Source organism: Herpailurus yagouaroundi, unplaced genomic scaffold, assembly GCF_014898765.1.
Source record: "Herpailurus yagouaroundi ecotype Mexico unplaced genomic scaffold, PumYag 139, whole genome shotgun sequence".
Lineage (NCBI taxonomy): Eukaryota > Metazoa > Chordata > Mammalia > Carnivora > Felidae > Herpailurus > Herpailurus yagouaroundi.
Window position 1 is genome coordinate 74,720,929 of NW_024412394.1, and position 18,547 is coordinate 74,739,475.

General features: G+C 39.2%; 1 protein-coding gene and 1 long non-coding RNA gene across 5 annotated transcripts in view; one reads left to right on the plus strand and one right to left on the minus strand.

Annotated features, from left to right (window-relative positions):
* The window catches only part of LOC121029967 (uncharacterized), a 34,220-nt gene extending 16,772 nt beyond the window's left edge, over positions 1–17,448 (plus strand). The window contains exons 2-3 of the long non-coding RNA XR_005790006.1: positions 14,260–14,359; positions 17,349–17,448. This is a non-coding gene — a long non-coding RNA (uncharacterized LOC121029967). The remainder of the gene's footprint in view (positions 1–14,259; positions 14,360–17,348) is intronic.
* ROS1 (ROS proto-oncogene 1, receptor tyrosine kinase) overlaps positions 1–18,547 on the minus strand; it is a 124,346-nt gene that overhangs the window by 3,057 nt on the left and 102,742 nt on the right. For 2 of the 4 annotated variants that reach the window (XM_040474472.1, XM_040474473.1), the window contains exons 40-43: positions 17,402–17,499; positions 16,983–17,198; positions 15,894–16,028; positions 8,268–8,431 (exon numbers count right to left, since the gene is read on the minus strand). In XM_040474472.1, coding sequence (XP_040330406.1) covers positions 8,268–8,431; positions 15,894–16,028; positions 16,983–17,198; positions 17,402–17,499 — 613 coding nt within the window. The remainder of the gene's footprint in view (positions 1–8,267; positions 8,432–15,893; positions 16,029–16,982; positions 17,199–17,401; positions 17,500–18,547) is intronic. The other 2 variants (XM_040474475.1, XM_040474474.1) reach the window with 1 other exon arrangement.

Here is an 18,547-nt window from a genome sequence, read left to right on the forward strand (position 1 = left end):
GCTGGCTAAAATACCCCCCTTTAAATTGAAGATTAAGTAATTTAGTCATTTATTAAGATAATATTTATCGGATGCCTACCACGTGCCAGGCTGTGTTCTAGGTATCGATGAGGCAAGAATGGACAAAACAAAGTTGTCCCTCTTTGGGGTTTACATTCTGATGGGAGGAGACAGACAATAAACTAACAGACAGCTAAGCCTATGTCAGGGGGTGATGAGCACTATGAAGGAAAATTTGGCAGAAAAACGGAACGAGAAAATAATGGTGGGGGTGGAGGGGGCTGCTATTTTAGATGAAATGTCAGCGAAGTCCTCTCTAGCAAGGTAAAATTCAAGTAGAAACCTGAATTAAGTGAGAGAATTGGACACGTGGATATCTGAGGGAGAACATTCAAGGAAAGGAGAACACCAAGTATGGACTGGTGTGGCTGGTCCCCCTCAACTATCTCCCTGGGATAAGGTGCGTTAATACTAATTAGCAAATAGATACACCAGCATGCTTATGACCTCATAGGGCTGACAGGGAATGGGTAGGCCTGGCAAGTTTTGATGACAGAGTTGAGGGAAAAGGAAAATAACATGAAAGATAATAGTGATTATTATTGTTGTTGTTAACATAGAGCACGTACTACATGCCAGGCACTGTTCTAAACTATATACATATAGGGGCGCCTGGGTGGCTCAGTCGGTTAAGCATCCGACTTCAGCTCGGGTCACGATCTCACGGTCCGCGAGTTCGAGCCCCGCATCGGGCTCTGGGCTGATGGCTCAGAGCCTGGAGCCTGCTTCGGATTCTGTGTCTCCCTCTCTCTCTGCCCCTCCCCCGTTCATGCTCTGTCTCTCTCTGTCTCAAAAATAAATAAACATTAAAAAAAATGTTAATAAAATAAATAAATAAATAAATAAATAAATAAAATAAACTATATACATATATTTACTCATTCTTCTATTAAATAAATGCTAGTATTATCCCCGTTTAACAGTTAAGGAAACTGAGGCACAGAGGGGCTAAATAATTTGCCCAAGGTCACACAGCTGTAATTTGAATCCAGATTGTGTCCCCATATTCACCCTCCCCTGTGGGAGGGCAGAGCTGCTGTTCTCTGTGAGGAGGAATCAGGTGGGTGGGCAGTGTGCCCTGTAGGAGTCCTTGAAAGACAGACTCTGGACATGCGTGTGTGGGGTCAGGGCGGCAGCAGAAAAATGGGCAGCCAGAGGGTAATCGGCCTTCTTCACAATTATGCTCATATTATTTTGTCTTCTTTACTTAAAGACTGACCTTTTTACAGAGAAAAGTACAAGAATTCTTGCTGAAACCTAACAGCAGAGCTTCTGAAACATTTCACAAGATTCTAGGTAATCAAAAGGGACAAATACACAATCTAAACATAAATATATAAATGTGTATTATGGGGATGGTTTTTGATCACTGCTTTTCAACTTCTGAGTGTCAGTACCTAAAAGAAAAATTTATGATCAGAAATATTACTGTTCTTGGGGATGCCTGGGTGTCTCAGTTGGTTAAGCATCTGACTTCAGCTCAGGTCATGATTTCATGGTCCATGAGTTCAAGCCCCACGTAGGGGCTCTGTGCTGACAGCTCAGAGCCTGCAGCCTGCTTCTGATTCTGTGTCTCCCTCTCTCTCTGACCCATCCCCTGACTCGTTCTCTCTCTCTCAAAAATAACCATTAAAAATTTTTTAAAAAGAAATATTACTGTTCTTTCAGAGCATATCGTATTTTACAAATCAGAAACATTTCAGGCCACAGATGATGCTCCTTCCTTTGTCCTTATCATCCTTCCAGCAAGAGAGCATCCAAACGTGTGTCGCTAAGGAAGGTGACACCTGCATTTAGCCCTGATGTACACCCAGGCTGGGTTTATTTGGAATGAATTTAAGTGGAAATATGAGGACAAGAAACAACTTCAAAGGACTAAGGGAGGCACCATTATACCTACTTTTTGCCAACGGAATTTAACGGATCTGCATATTTATCAAGTTTCAAACCTGACCTACGAAGCTTATTTTATTGTAAGAGCTTGTGAACTCTGTCCCTGCTCTTACTAGGTGCATGTTTCTTTTGCAGAACTTCCCACTGGGCTGAAGGACACAATGGCTGAGCTACAGGCTCACAGACTCCTTGCCATCATTTCATGTTCCTCTTCATCCTTCAAACATCATCATAGCATATTGCAAACCACATGGATAGTCACGTAGTGTTATAAAATCTCTCTCCCATAGAAATAACTTTATCAGATGCCAAGGTTCGTTAATGCCTAAGTGCTGAATATCTATGGAAGCATCCTGCTGTTATGATTATGGTCAATATGTACTAAGAGCCACTGAGAAACTCATAAGAATAATTTCCTACATATGATAATAGCAATCAAAAATATCAAAAAGTGATAGGAAGAAATAACAGATTTAACTCTAAATAGTCCAGTGACCCAGATTGAGGAAAGTAGGATGTTCCTGAAGGGCTTAAAGAAATTAGACTAGGGGCACCTGGGTGGCTCAGTCGGTTAAGCGTCTGACTTCAGCTCAGGTCATGACCTCATGGTTCGTGGGTTCAAGCCCCATGTCGGGCTCTGTGCTGACAGCTCAGAGCCTGGAGCCTGCTTCGGATTCTGTGTCTCCCTCTCTCTCTGCTCCTCCCCTGCTGGTACTCTGTCTCTCTTTCTCTTCCAAAAATAAGTAAACAAAAAAAATAAAATAAAAAATAAATTAAGCTAAAGGAAAGTTTAGAAAACTTCAAAACTAAAACTACAATATAGGTCTAACTGCTCATGTTATCAGACGTTTCATTTTCTTAAGTTTAATTCATTAAATAGCATACTGGGAAACTTTCTACCAATACATGAGTTAAATTTTTTTTTTGCCTCTTGTTATTTCAAAAACAATTTTTATACAAGGCAAATAAACTCTTCTTACAAATTCTGGCACCGTGTGTCAAAGAAAAATCATTAGCTAACTACTCCACTGGTTTATAGTACTTAGAGCAATATTTAGTAACTTGACCCTGGCAAGCTTTCAGCAATTAGTACATCTTATTGCATAAAGAACTTATGAAAGATGGTGGGGAGGAGGGTGTTTTGTTTGTTTATTTTTGTTGAAAACGAAATAGAAAGCCCGCAGTTCAGACCTTAAAGCAGAGATCCTGAGCAAAGATAGCATGTGCTCAGCAAGTCTTTCTTTAAGAGGGAAATATTAAAATAAAGACTTCCAAGCAAGACAGGGTATTTACAGACGAGACATATGCCGGCTGACTGGCTATGTTTAGAACAGCAGAGGAGCATTTAGATTTGTTTCCTGTAGAACTCTCTGGGACTGATGAGGTGATGTTTACAAAAATGTTTGGATGAAGTCACTGGGATATTTTTACTAGATGCCCAGATACGTTACTAATCTTCTCTCCCTATCCCCTCTCTACCCCATTAGGTCAGTAGGACCATAGGATAGGCATGGTATTATTGCTCCTTGTAAGCCTACCCCCCCTTTTTTTCCCAAAAAAAGTCTTTCCAATGACTTTCTTATCTTCTTATGTATCTCCAGTAATAACAGTCAAGACAAGACGACATCTTCCTGCTTTGCTAAATATGCCCAGCAGTCTGCAGGGCAGTAAACTATTATTAAACACATTCTCTCTTATTAAAAAGGTAATTAAGTTTAGGCTTCCCTTAAAGGCACTGTTTTGTGATTTCTATCCTTTGCAAATATGCAAACTCTCCCTGGCAGAGTATTTCTTCTCTCTGCCCCTTTTGCTCAGTCGTATCTCCACAACCAAAAACTTTAGTGATTCCCATATCCCTTTCCATTCCTTATCTTCTGGATTTACATTCATTGTAAATAACGGAACAAGAATTTCTCTTCTACTAAAATTGAATTTCTGTCCTGGCACAGAATTGCTTGTTTCTGGCTAAATTATCCAAGTTTGGTTATATTCCCTGTTAAGCTCTTCCTGCTTCGTTATTGTGCATGTTTGTCTGCTTCTGTTTTTTGAACATTATTTAAAATTTTAATTCACTCTGCCAACCATGTGGCATCTAAATAACCAGGATAAACTGGTGTATCTTTTCTAGCAAGCCACAAGTCATAAGTTCTTTCACTACACCTAGCTGCCCAGCACACTATTAATAACAAATTGGGGAAAGTGTGTGGGTATGTTCCTCACCACAGCCATGTCTCTGTGAAGGCTGAGAGCAAAGGTTCTGGAACAGAAGCCATATACCAGCCCCACCTCAGCAGTATGACCGTTGGCAGGTTGCTAAACCTCAGTCTTCTCATCTATAAAATGGCGATATAATAATATCCATGTCATAGGGCTATTGTGAGGATTTAACGAGTTAACCCACATAGCACAGTGAATGACACATAAAAAGTACTAAAATAAGATTAGCTACTATGACAATTAAAAGCCATTCCCCAAAGAAGTTTTGTTCTACGTATTTAATGTGAGCATTGTTACTTATCTCGGCCTCACGGATGAGCTACGTAATGCAACATAGTAAAAAGGTCTTAAGTGTTCATAGAGACTTCTGGTAGAGGCTAAGGTAAAGCTCAGATCTCGGGCCCTCCTAAACCCATCATGGCAGCCTCTATGATTTTTATAGACTGTCGCACACGTTAGAAGGAAAGGATTCCATAAGTAAAGAGTGAGATTTAAAATACAAGTCAACTGTAAAATCCTTACAGCCCTCTGGAACTCTTTACTTCTGCAGCATTTGACCACTCCCTCCTTCATGAGCCTCTCTCCTTTGGATTTGACAATACTCGCTTATGACCTTCCTGTCCCCTTCTGGCTTCCACCATCTTTCTTTGTCCGTCGCTAATATAGTCATTGGCTGTTCCTAGGTCCCATCCACCGTTCACCTCTCTTCTTATTTTATACACCCTCGTTGAATGACCTCATCTATACCCTTGACTTCAACTACCTATATTTACAGGACAGACCTTTCAGCTGAATACGAGGCTTCTTCACTTATCCCACAACCAACTCCAGCCAAACACGTGCAAAGCTATTCTTCCTGCTATGCCCCCCATCTTTGGAAACAGCACTACTCTTTACGTACTTTCACAAATCACTGGGACTCACCATTGTCTCCTCTCTCTGTCACTCAATTAGATGCCAAGTATTATAACATCTACCTCTGGCCTTCACTTCCTCCTCTCTACACCTATTATCATTCATTAATTCAGCTTCCATTAATTTCCAATTTTTTACCTGGTTATTTATGTACAACCACTATCCCTCCAATTTCATCACTTGCCATTCCCCCCCACCCCATGTGATAAACTACATGCAGTTTTGTGAACACCCCCATTCACTGTTATCCCCTGCCTTTCTACATATTGTTCCTTCCACCCTGAAATATTATTTTTCTGACCTCCCTGCAAAACTCAGCTTGGTAATAACCTCTTCCCAGTGGCTTTTACTGACTCTCTGACACACAGTATGGATTTGGCATCCCTCCTCTGGAGGCCCACAGAACATGGATTCCCTCTCAATGGCAATAGAGAATGCCTCCTGGCTTTCTGAAAAAGATATAGCATAAAGTCATCCGCTCCCTGAATCCTTACACATCATCTCACTTATAAGAAAAAAAAAGTATAAAAACTGACCAGAGAATCTATATCCCATTCATTTCTCTAGATTACATAAATTTTATCTCTAAATCCAGCCAATACATATATAAATATATATAAATGAACATTTCTGTCAATGGTTGTATGTGCCTATAAAATACCTAAAAGCATATAACCAAATTGCTAACTATGGCTAGCATCAGAGAGTAAGAATAGGGAGGAAGTAGGAGACTTTGCTTTTTAGTCTGTTTAGATCATGTTATATGCTTTTCAACAATAAACAAAAATCACTTTCATAACAAAGATCTTTAAAATGTAGACACAGTTATAAAATAATATAGCAAGAGGAGTTACTATGAGCAATTGCTGGAGAAGTTCAAAGGAAAACTGGAAAGGACTCAGGAGTCATTTTGACGATTGACGTAAAATAACATAGAAACTATTTTTTAAGCCCTTAAAAAGATAATAGTTGTGCTTAATTTTGGGAAGTCTACTAAAAGGATATTCACAAACAAATTCAAATCTGAGTCTTATCAGTTAAGTGCTGCTTGCAGAAGTAAGAGCAGTCATCTAGTTGTGAGGGTACCAAAAGTAAGAACGAGGCCAGGCAAGAGCAGGTTCAAATGGCGTCAGCAAAACACTAGGGATAGAGACATCATCCTATGACAAGGAGAGCCAATGAAAGCAGCACTCCTATTAAACTTTATATACAAAGTTAAAGAAACTGACTCTAAAGTTTCTCAAGGGAAAGAAATATTCTTGCCTCCTTTTTTTTTTTCCTTAAAGCAAACCCACTGGAATACATTAAATGTAGGTGCTTAACACTATGCCTTGCAACAAGTCAGTAAGTATCTGTTGAAATAATTTTTCAAAATTCTTACCGAATTGCATTTAGAAAAATACGTTAAGTAAACACTTAGAAAATGAGAAGGACTTGATAGTGTCTAGAATGGGTTACAATCTGTTTTTCCTTATCCTGTGTGATCGTCACCCAGGCACGTGTCTGTACAGAAACCCCCAAAAGGCTGGGGCCGCTGCAGCAGTCGTAACCCCTCAGGGCTTGGTCACTGGAGGTGAGAAGACAGGTGCAACCCATGTGAGACCATGAAGAAGGCTCAGCTGACAAGGGTTACGACGCCCGCTCAAGACAAGCACAGCCCTTTCCAGTCTGTTGCTTGGCTATTCATGTTAAAGAAGCCAAACCACCAGTTTTATTTCCATGCATGTCATGGATCCTAATTTACCCCAAATACGTATTCAGAAATACAGCACGCAAGACAAGTAGATGTTCACCCTGTGCTGCTTATTCTTCCCTGCTATTTATTAGTCAAGTGCATCACTCCACAGAGGTCTCACGCCCGACTCCACGTCGGTCTTCAGACTCTTGTAATCAGTTACCACAAACACTAAGAGGCCTGATTGCTGAGAGATTTCTGACTCATGGTCCATCTTGCCAGCTTTATTTTTAAGCAAAAATGTCTGCATTCACAAAGGGCCCTGCGAACATTTAATAGCTGGAAGGAGTTCTAGAGCAGCTGGATAGGATCATTTGACAATTCAGTTTTCTGCAGCCACGTACACAAAGGTATGATAAATCTGATTTTGAAAATGAATTAAGTGACTGCTGCATTTTAATTCCATTTTGTGCTTTTCACTGAACTAAAAAAGGTTAGTCTGTCTATCCCAGTTGAATGGTTCCAAAGGATCATTGCCTTATTTACAAAGTTCCTAAAATTGTGGTATCAGACTAGACCTTCACAAGGCGTGAGCCACTACAATAATCCTATTGTTGGCAAAATTCCTAAGCCAACGATTTGACATACGCACAGCAACACGGATGGGTCTTAAAAACATAGTGTTCAACGAAAAAGAAGAGAAGCTTTACAAACACAATAGTATCTGTGTGTACAAAACAGTACGCGTTTTGTAGCAAAACATACAAATGAAAAGATGCACATTAAAGACACTAGAATGGTTGCCTGGCAAGAGGAGGGAGAAACTAGAACAGGAGAAGAGGGAGATAAAAGGACTAAACAAACAAACAGGAGTGAAGCCCTGCATACACCAATGATCATGATGTACCATCAACTAACAGTCTATAATTAACTCAGCTCTGTACTTGAGGGTGAAACGGGTATGAGGGGTGGAGGGGAAGGAAAATAGATCTCATGAGAATATAGCCTAACATGTTCATTCTCCTCCTTACTATCTGAGATTGTAAAGTCCAGGGGCCATGTCACTATTCTTTACTATTTTTTTTAATTTAGTGCCCAATTCAAAATAATTTCCAGGGCCATGCAGGTGTCTCAGCCAGTTGAGTATCTGATTCTTTATTTTGGCTCAGGTCTTGGTTGCAGGGTCATGGGATTGAGCCCTGACTCTGGCTCTGTGCTGACCATGGAGCCTACTTAAGGTTCTCTCTCTCTCTCTTTTTCTCTCTCACTCCCTCTGCCCTTCCCCCGCACATGCATGTGTGTGTGTGCATTGCCACGCTCTAAAAAAATTTTTTAATAAAGAAATCATAATAATTTCCAAAGACTGTACAATGAATACATAGTACCAGTATATTCTTCTTCTTCCTCACCATAAAATGTCTTCTATGTATATATATACCCCCATTTTAACCTGTTCAGTTCAGACTAGAGAGAAAACCAGAAAATTCTGAAAAAGAATCAAACTTACATTCAAAGCCCTCATTTATGACTCCACTGGGGTCTGTTTCTTCTCTGCGTTGAGAAATACTATTTAAGGAAACATTTTTGAATAACTGAAGCTGATCTTGTATTCTGTGGAAAGTAGGTCTTTGGTCAGGTTCTTGAGCCCAGCATTGGGTCAACAGATTCCACCTGGATACACAGGTAAAGGCACAAAAATAAGTGGTGATTGGAGATCATTAGGCAACCAGTACTGATAACCCAGGTAAGGTCATTTCAGAAGGCAACAAATTTCAGTTATTGCCAGTTTTCCATAATTAGTATAAATAAGCCAGAACAAAATCTTTGGTTTCCACTTAATAGTGTCTTCCAATATTACTACCTTTGTTAGATAACACCTTTCTTTCAAAAAGCCATTACTTTGAACAGTCATTAACCCAAATAAATAAATAAAATAGATTGTTGGAAAATGACTGCTTAACACGTAAGGGCACTAACAGCTATAGAAATTACTGAAGAATATGAAGACTTTACATTCATACATTGATATCTAGAACAAAATCTAAGATTACTCTAAACCACATAGATCTCTAGCGGCAGAACCCTCTCTAGAGGTAGAAACCACATTCAGTTCGAATGCTTTTAACTCCTCATTATACTGTCAAGTTAAGTAAGAGACTCAGTTTCCTCAGACATTAGTAGCTGGTTTATTAAACATTATTTTTTCCTTAACAGTTGTCTAAGAAATATCTGTGTAACACTCTTAACTGTGTTCATTCATTCAGCAAAGACTTGGAAACTTATTATATACTGGGAGTATATAAAGAGCTAGGGATGTGGTTGTCCTCATAGAAATACATATAGTAAATGTAAGAAGGTGACAAAAATTTATCTCACTACAACTCATAGGAGCTGGAAAAAAAATGTAGTTTTTTTATATTGTCTGCTACTAATTAGGTCTTTCTTAGAGCCCTCACCTAGAAGGAAAAAAGTTAACCTCGTTAAATACAATGGTATTTAAAACCTGGTGCAATTCAATATTTTAAACAATCTTTTTAGGTAATGCTCAGTCTTTTCTGGATAATAAATCAACCTCTAATTTTAGTCTATTCCTACTCCCTCTGTCCTCTTCTAAAAGATGGTGGCAGGATATATGTTGGGTGAAAGTCTTACGTGACTTATGATGGCACAGTGAAAAATTCTTTGGACTGCACTGTGCCCTCCAGATCATTGCTGGTCTCAGAATAGAATGATCAGGAATTCAGTAAGGAGTGACTGGTCTGGCCCATTCTGCAGGCATCAGCTGCTATCTGCAGTCTCCGATTTCTTTACCTTTGTATCCTTCAGCTCCCCCCTCCCCCCACCCCACCCTCCCACTCCCCCACCCCCCCACCCCCGCCCCGTGAACTGGTCTTCCCTTTCCTCTCTCTAACCATAACCATCTCTGAGACTGCCTCATGCCCTGTATATGCTGACAAGGCCCAGGGAATCCCTACCTGTTTCTGTTGTGTGACTAAAGGATGCTCCTTGCCCTAATGTCTAGCTTTCAACAAAATGTCCACGCTGAATGGGAAACAAAGGAAGATGGGAAGTGCAACTTGACCTTCTCTGTCTGGACATGCCCTTCTACCTTACTCATGATGCTGGGTCTCCATGTCAATGGGATGAGGCTGGGTGGGGAGTCCCCAGCTCAATGATCAACTTGCCATCCTCCCAAATTGGGAGAGGTGGGCAGTTTTCCACCTTTAGTCTAACTGAAGCTTACACAGAAGGTTTTTCAGGACCTAGATATCCAACATCTTCACCCTCCAACCTCTATCTATCAAGGTCTCTTCTTCCTACACTTCCTTAGGGCTTCGAAGAAATGGGCTTCTACTACTCCCTCTTTTTAATTAGATTATCCTTATATAGAATTATAGGTTCTAGTCATTCAAACCTGGCATTTAGCATACTAACAAGAAGCTAAAGGATTCTAGATAACCACGCCTTCCTCCAAACCTGGCTTTCAAGTCTACTGATTTACTAAAAAGGTCAAGTACCTGCTTTTTTTTTTTTTTTTTTTTTTTTTTTTTTTTTTTTTTTTTTTTTTTTCTTACTCTCTGGAGCTAGAAGGCATATTGGGGACAGGGAGAGAAAAACTGGTAAAGAAATGTAAGATGGAAAGTATTTAAAAATATTAGTACTACTATATCAACAGATTACTATACAATTACAAATTACAAGTTCTAAAAAAAGTACTAAAGAAAACAAATGTGAGATCTAATTGAGATGGAACATTTTTAGTAAGTTGCTGTCAGAAGGACACTCTGAAAAGGTGACATTTAAGCCAAAGAACTTCGTAGGAAAATAAGATGCTAGTCACGGGAATAGGGTGGGGATGGGAGTCAGGGAACACATTAGAAGAGGGAAAAACATGTGTAAATTCCTAAATTAGGAAAGAACGTGGCTCATTTTAGAATCTGAAAGAAAGCCAGCTTGGCCGAAGAGCAGTCATTGGAGGGGGAGAGTGTTAAGAGAGGAGATCGGAAGAGGAAGGAGAAATCATGCAGGTCTCACAGGCCAGACTAGGAGTTGGATTTTATGGCACTACAATGGGAAGCTGTTGAAGGTTTTTAAGAAGGCATGATCTTAAATTCTTAAAGAAGTTACTCCAGCTGATATATGTGGAGAGTGAATTGTAGAGGGGAAAGTTAGAAGCAAAGAAGTTATTAAAGAAGACAAAGTGAGAGATCATGAAGGTATGGACTAAGGTAATGGCAATGGTAGTAGAGTAAGGATATCTCCAATCACTAGATGACAATGACCAAGAAATCATTACAGGTACTGTACTCAAAGTAGCTAGTGTCTATGTTGGAAATTATAATGGAATCTCCATTCCCTTATACTATGGTGCAAAGTCCACTTCTGTCTCATTTCTTGACAAGCACTTCAGGTCAGAGTTAGTACTCAAAATCAGAGTATTATGGGGAAATCGAATATTGGTCGATTTTCCAGTATTCATCTGACAACTTCACATATATTACAAGGAATTTACATTCTGGATACAGAATGTGAAACTTGACTCTATTTCTTAAAAATGAGAGGGGCGCCTGGGTGGCGCAGTCGGTTGAGCGTCCGACTTCAGCCAGGTCACGATCTCGCGGTCCGTGAGTTCGAGCCCCGCGTCAGGCTCTGGGCTGATGGCTCAGAGCCTGGAGCCTGTTTCCGATTCTGTGTCTCCCTCTCTCTCTGCCCCTCCCCCGTTCATGCTCTGTCTCTCTCTGTCCCAAAAATAAATAAACGTTGAAAAAAAAATTAAAAAAAAAAATGAGAATCACAGCCGAGAACCTACCTTTTACATATTTCTTTATAACCTCTCATTTAAAAATAGGGATGATACAAAGATTTGAATGAAGGATGATTGGACTCTGACATAAAATAGGACAACTTATATGGAATCATGAAATTTAAACCAATATTTAAAGTAGAATCTTGAGAGGAGAAAGTCTAATTCACCACAGGAATCATATCCCTTCTGAAAATAAAGTTGTGATTCAAAGTTATTGCCAAAATGTAAGTAGAATCTTTCAAGACTTGCCATATTTTAATTATGGAGTTTTTTTACTTATTTATTTATAAGGTGTCTCATTTCTACAAAGGACTCAAGGTACTTAATGAAGATTATTTAGGAGAGAAAAGACAAAACAAGAAATGGGGCGCCTTGGTAACTTAGTTAATTAAGCGTCTGACTCTTGGTTTCAGCTCAGATCATGATCTCACGGTTGCCGAGTTCAAGCCCCACACCAGATTCTGCTTGGGATTCTCTCTCCCTCTCTCTCTCTGCCCCTTGCCTTCTCTCTCCCTCTCTCTCTCTCTCTCAAAATAAATAAATAAACTTTTTTAAAAAGTGAGACAGAACAAGGAAAGGGAGAAGGAGGGAGAGTGGAAGGAAGAAAGCCATCCCTTCGGTTGCCAGACCTAGCTAGTCTGTTTCTCATCCACTCACACTACCCTCCAAAACTTCAGCCTCTTGTTTAATCCATGTAAAGTATTTAAACAGACTTTCCTCTTGTCTTTCTTCTATGGATGCTTTCATTTACATTGAACCCAATCATTATTCTAAACTTTCTGATGGCAAAAATATATGACCTGATAGTATATCAAATCTTCCTCTCCCACCATCCAGGAATGAACATGGAATTGCTCTAGATTAAGAAAAGAGGAGCTTTATAAAGCAACAGCTATTTAAAAGTAAAGCGTACAACCTGTGCTCTGAAACAGCATTAAGCTGGCAATGGAATGAAAAGGCTTTTATGAATTTAACAGCTTCTAAAAAATGGAATACTTGGGGTGCCAGGGTGGCTCAGTTGGTTGAGCATCCCACTCTTGAGTTCAGCTCAGGTCATGATCTCGAGGTTTATGGGTTTGAGCCTCACATCAGGCTCTGCACTGTCAGTGCAGAGCCTGCTTGGGATTCTCTCTCTCTCTCCTTCTCTCTCTGCCCCTCCCCTGCTTACACTCACTCACTCTCAAAATAAACAAATAAAAACTTTTTTAAAAACTGGATCTCTAATATCTTTCAGATAAATTAATAACAACAACTATACGTTTGGCATCTGGTCTTCCCTCACAAATATGCACTTGTCACAATTCAATATCATGTATTCGATACCTGTACTAAGTTTTAGTTACAAATCTTCGAGAATGTTACTTAAAATAAATTTACAGGTCATTCACTTTGTAAAAATTTCCCTACCCTGGTTTTTCTAGCTAGGTAAAATACTCACTCATACTTGAAATATCTCACTTGGCTAAATGTTCAAGTTCAAATTCCTCCATTCACTATGCCAACCCTTTACTCTTCCTCGCCTCATGGGTTTTTAAAATAGCATGAGACTCATTAGCCATGTGCATTATTGGTCTCTGTGAGTATTAAAGTCCTTGAATTCATAAAGCAACCAAAATTCAACAGATGAAAATTTCATATCTTCTTTCAGTATTAAGGGGATGAATTCCATAGGAATTGAAACAAAGCACATAAAATACAGATTTGTAAGTATTCTCTTACTCACTATGCCCAATCCCAGAGAGACCCAGCTAGCATCTAAATGTACATATCTTTTAAGAGGTAAAAATAAGATGGTGAACCTTCATGTTCTCCCATTGTTGCCTCCTACATATGAGAGACCCTCCAGTAATTCCAGTTGCCCCTCTGATACATCCATCACAGAACCCCAAAGAGCTCGCACTTGAAGTAGGTTGCCCTTTGATCCCGTTTCTTCTCAAGAGTGGTGTGGCTGTTGTGCAAACTGAAAGTTGAAGAGAGTACTGAGGACTGGGCTTTCCACCATACATCCCAGGCTACGGAAAGAAGGGCAGGAATGCTCTGAACTCCTGCATTCCATTAATAGCTGAGCACAACGTGGCCCTGTAGGGACTCACCTGACCCAGAGTGCATCCAGGTGCTGAGCATTTAGGCAGTGAATGGAAGGTGCAGCATGGCTCAGTGAAGACTTTCAACCCTCTAAGCTGGGCCTGTGATCTCAGAGAACTGCTTCAAATAAAAATCAGTTCCCTCTGTACTCTAAGGAGAGTAGTTAATCTTTATCATGACAACTTAAGGCCACGGCCAGATTGAATGGCATGGCTGAGAGATCCATTTCCTAGCACAGCTTGTTTTCCTGGTTGGCAACAGATCCTTAACCCTTCCCAGGGCTCTGAGAGCATGTAACACTCGGGGGGTGGCTGGGAGCATTGTTGACTTTTTAATCACAGATGTTCAAATGAACTTCAAAACCAACAATGGAAAATTTTGGCTTTAAGGAAACTATATTTTTATAAAGTTACAGCAATAATGTGTTCAACCAATGAATTAGTCAAGATAAAGTTATGTAGAATATTAAGTTATATATTTATATAAGCTATATAAATATATGCTTTATAAACATATAATATCAGTGTTGTGTAGAGTATATGTTTCTGCCTATAAACAGGAATGTTCTTCTAAGCAATTTTCTAGGATCTCTTCCTCCTCCTTCTAGTTGCGTTTTGGGATCCATTTGGGCAAAGTCCAACATACCTACGTTTTTCTGCTCCACAACCACCATGTAATCATCCACCTCCATCCTCCCCATAATAAAGGTAGGTATGATTTGCGTCAATCAAAATGTAGAATTCTGTGATTGAATCCTAAACTGTCTATCCAATAAAATTGCGTCATTGTGATGAGGTACCCTCTAGGGGGGAAAGAGGCCAGATAAAATTCTAATGGGATAATGCAAATTTTATGCAATTGAAATTCTGGGGAAAATTTCTGAGCGTTTGGCAGATATGTAAGAGCTGCACAGCAGTGGTCAGTTTGCTACTTAATAAAAATGTATTTCATGCTTAGGTATGCTGGGGATTTCCTCAAGCCCTAGGTCAAAGGCTTTCCATTTTTGTATAATTTCTTACTTCTAATTTTGAGAATTTTTTCTGTCTCCCCCAAAAGGATCACAAATCATTTTTAAGCACTGTCGCCAAACTTGGTCAGGTATGTGTACGTCTGATCTCCCTGTAAATGTCCCAGTAAAAGCTAAATCAGAAAGAAGCAGTGACTCAAATCTTCTTATTCCGACTGGAAGATTTAAATAATACAAAACCATTCACCAGTAGAACATCCAACCAAGGTTCTTAATCATCTTTTGGCTCCAGTCTGAATAATCCTCTAAAATAACACAGCATAGTCAAGGCAATACAACCACGGTGTGTATCCGCATACTGCTAATTCCTTTTGCACTTCTCTGTACCACACAGTTTAGCACTTTATTACGTGTTGGCTTGTTATCCAACTGTTCCATGTGTGTTTCTTCTCCTTCAAAATACATTCTGAGACGCTGAAGCCCTGGGGCCATTAGTTAGACACCCATGTATTCCAGACAATGCATGGCATGGTACTGTGCACATAACAGAAGAGTTTATACTTGTTCAGTACTTGTTCCTTTCCAAACATGTCTTGGAAAAAGTTTCAAAACTTGTTTATTTCTGCTGACGTTCTTCACAAGAAGGTAGATTACTACTCAGCAAAATAACTGAGCTTATTTTTCTTTTGTAATTAGATCAAAATCACCTACTCTCCTGAGAATCATGAATTATTAGACTTCAAGAGGAGCCAGGATCAGTTTGATAGAGTCACTAATACTTAGTCACTTTGAGCTAAGTTCATAAATAGATCGCAACCTGTATAACTTTTAGTAGTACTATATCCCAATATCAGCTGCACCAACAAAGGCAATCCAACTTTTAAACAATATATTCCTCTTTGATGGAATCTCTTAATATGCAAATAAAGATATTAGCCAAATTAGATCTTCCAAAGACAAATGAGTATGTGTGTGTATATACATACACACACAAGCCTTTTATTTATTTATTAGGATTCATCTCTCAAAAGTATAAATATATTCTATGCTTCTAAATTTTGTTTCTGAAATGAAATATCATGGATATATATAAAAGAGACATCATGTATTTAGTAAATTAAATGTTACAATCAACTTACATTTGATGTAGACAACACAAATATCCAAATTCCAGTTTTTATTTTAAAATACCATGCCAATGAGGCATAAGATTGCATAGGCACATGTGGTTTTGTTGTTGTTTTTAGGTGTTAATATTAGCATAAGTAACTTACAAATCATCAGGACAATTTCTCGGTGGCTGCAGTCTCCCTCCTGTTTGCACATAGTTGAAAACATCAAGGTTGGAATGAGCTGGATAAGGCTGATGACCAAGAGTTAAAATCTCCCAAATCAGAATTCCAAAAGACCTAAGGATGTTAAAGAGTTGACTTTAATTCTACTTACTACAAGCATCATGTTTACAGTAGTTTCTCCAATGTAACTATTCCTGGGGCTATCCGGGTCTACTTTGTGATTGGCATTATTGGCCCCATAAAAGGCAAATGGGAGACTTAAAAGCAAGTTGACCTCAAGAAAAAGTAGAAAAAGCAACTGCCTACTAGCAATACTTCAAAGGTGATAGGTGATAGGAAGGCTTAGTGGGGACACACACGTGCACACACACACACACACACACACACATTTTTTCCTTCTCCCCAGCTGAAACTGCACCACAGACCTCCACTAAAGGTTTGCATAGCATCAATATGCAGACTCACATGGGGATAAGCAAGAAAGCAGTTCACCCCTTTCTCCCTGACTTTGAATGCTGGTAAACGTGGAGGGGAAAGGCATGAATGTGAACTGGCCACACTGGGGACCAATTTTATCTCATCACCAATTTTGTCTATGGCCAGTTCAGCTTGAAAGTCATTAAACAAATCTTTACATTTTGAGTAGCTCTAATCAAGATTTGGGATCAAAAAGCAAAAATGAGGGATCCTATTCTAATACCAGAGAGATGTCCAAACCTCCTCAATGTCATAATGTTTTTGAGATGCATGATTTAAAATCTACCTATAAATTAACGATCATAAATGCCAAAAGAGTAGGCATTTGGACATATACTTGGACATCAATTCATATGTACCAATTTGTATTAGTCATAGCCTCTATGCTTTGGGACTGTGATAAAATACTTGAAGTAAATGTATATATTTCACATATACGTGTAAGACAACGGATCAAAACTAATTAGGGTGAGAAGGGAAAATGTTGAGAACCAGGAATAGTCTCACCAGGTTAGATGACCTTTTAAATTCCCTTCTGGCCCTGACATTGGGTGGTTCTGCCCAAATTTCTCCGTGTCCTGTTAAACTCACCATACGTCAGACTGAGTAGTGAAGATTCCATCCATCAAACTTTCTGGAGCCATCCACCGAACGGGGAGTAGGCCTTCCCCTCTCTTTCTATAATAATCATTTTTATAGATGTCCCTTGCAAGTCCAAAGTCCCCAATCTTCACTACCCGTGATGGACTGGTATAGTCTTTCACAGAGACAAGGCAATTCCGAGCTGCCAGATCCCTATGGCAGAAGCTATATTTAATAATGCTAAGAATAAAGTTCCAGAGATCAGACAAGTAACCCAAGTCGGTCTTTAGAGAAGGGAGACTTTTTACGGAAACGTTTGCTATTTTGAAGTAATGAAAATGTTTAATTATCCTACATGTTTTACCCAAACTGCAGGTAATTGTTGTGCCGATGTCCGTAGGAACCTTGTATCTAGAATATCACTGTACCTGTGAATGAAGTGCATCTGTTCCAAGTAGACACAACCTTTTGAAATATCCACACACAGATCTACAAGGTCAACCAAGGTGAGTAAAGGACCATGAAACTGTAAGAAATGAAAGAAAAGTTACAGGTGCTTTAACAGTTTGTACAAAACATATACATATACATATGTACACACACATATGTGATGTCTCAAAGGTATTTTTAGTTATGGTTACAAGAATTCAAATAAGGAGTAAAAGAACTAGGTTTACATACTTTCTACTGAAATAAACATAAATAAGACTATTTTTACTAAGCAGAAGCAATATCGGATCTTTATTGGAAAGATCTCAGGGTGTCAGGTCATACAGACCAAGATTTGAAACCTAGTTCTGGTACTTACTAGTTGTGTGAACTTGTTTACATTGTTAAATTCATTAAGTAACTTTCTCATTTGTAAAATGGGAATAACACTGACCATATAGGATTTGAGATAAGATATGTAATCTGGCTGGTATATAACAACTTAATAAATAGTAGCTGCTGTCTTAAGTAGTAATAATGCTAATTTAATCAGTACTAGCTAGTTTAGTCATTGGCCCAATGTCACACTGTAATGTCAGTCATGACAATGGGCTTGTTTCTCAGGTGAACCCCCATCTGTTAGCAATTGTTAACAATACTCTAGTTCAAGGTCACAGATCACTCCTCTCCTCCATGACAGCCAGTATGAATATATAGTTGAGCCTATACTGCTTGCAATGATTTCAACATGAAAAAAAGCCAGTTGAAGTTTTTATTGGCACCACATGGAAAAAATTCAATATTCCTTCCTCAAGGTTACATTCATATATTGTCTTTCCCTTGCCATTTCCCTAAAATAACCCTAGTTCAGGCCTTTATCGTTTCTATCTGACACATCCCAAACTTGTGTCCAGCCTCTTGTGCTTTAATCAGCCCTCTTCGTTGTGACCTACTGCCTGTGGAGTCTATTACAGGTTCCAAAGCACAGCCTCCATGGCAGCCCTGGGCTGCACCAGTCTCTTTTTGCCTCCACTTATGACCCTAGTGTCTCTTCTCACAATCTGTGCTTCAGTCATGCCGGGACACTGGCAGTCCTTTATCCCTGCTCTACATTTCTCAACCTCTCTTCTTTTTTTTTTTTTTTT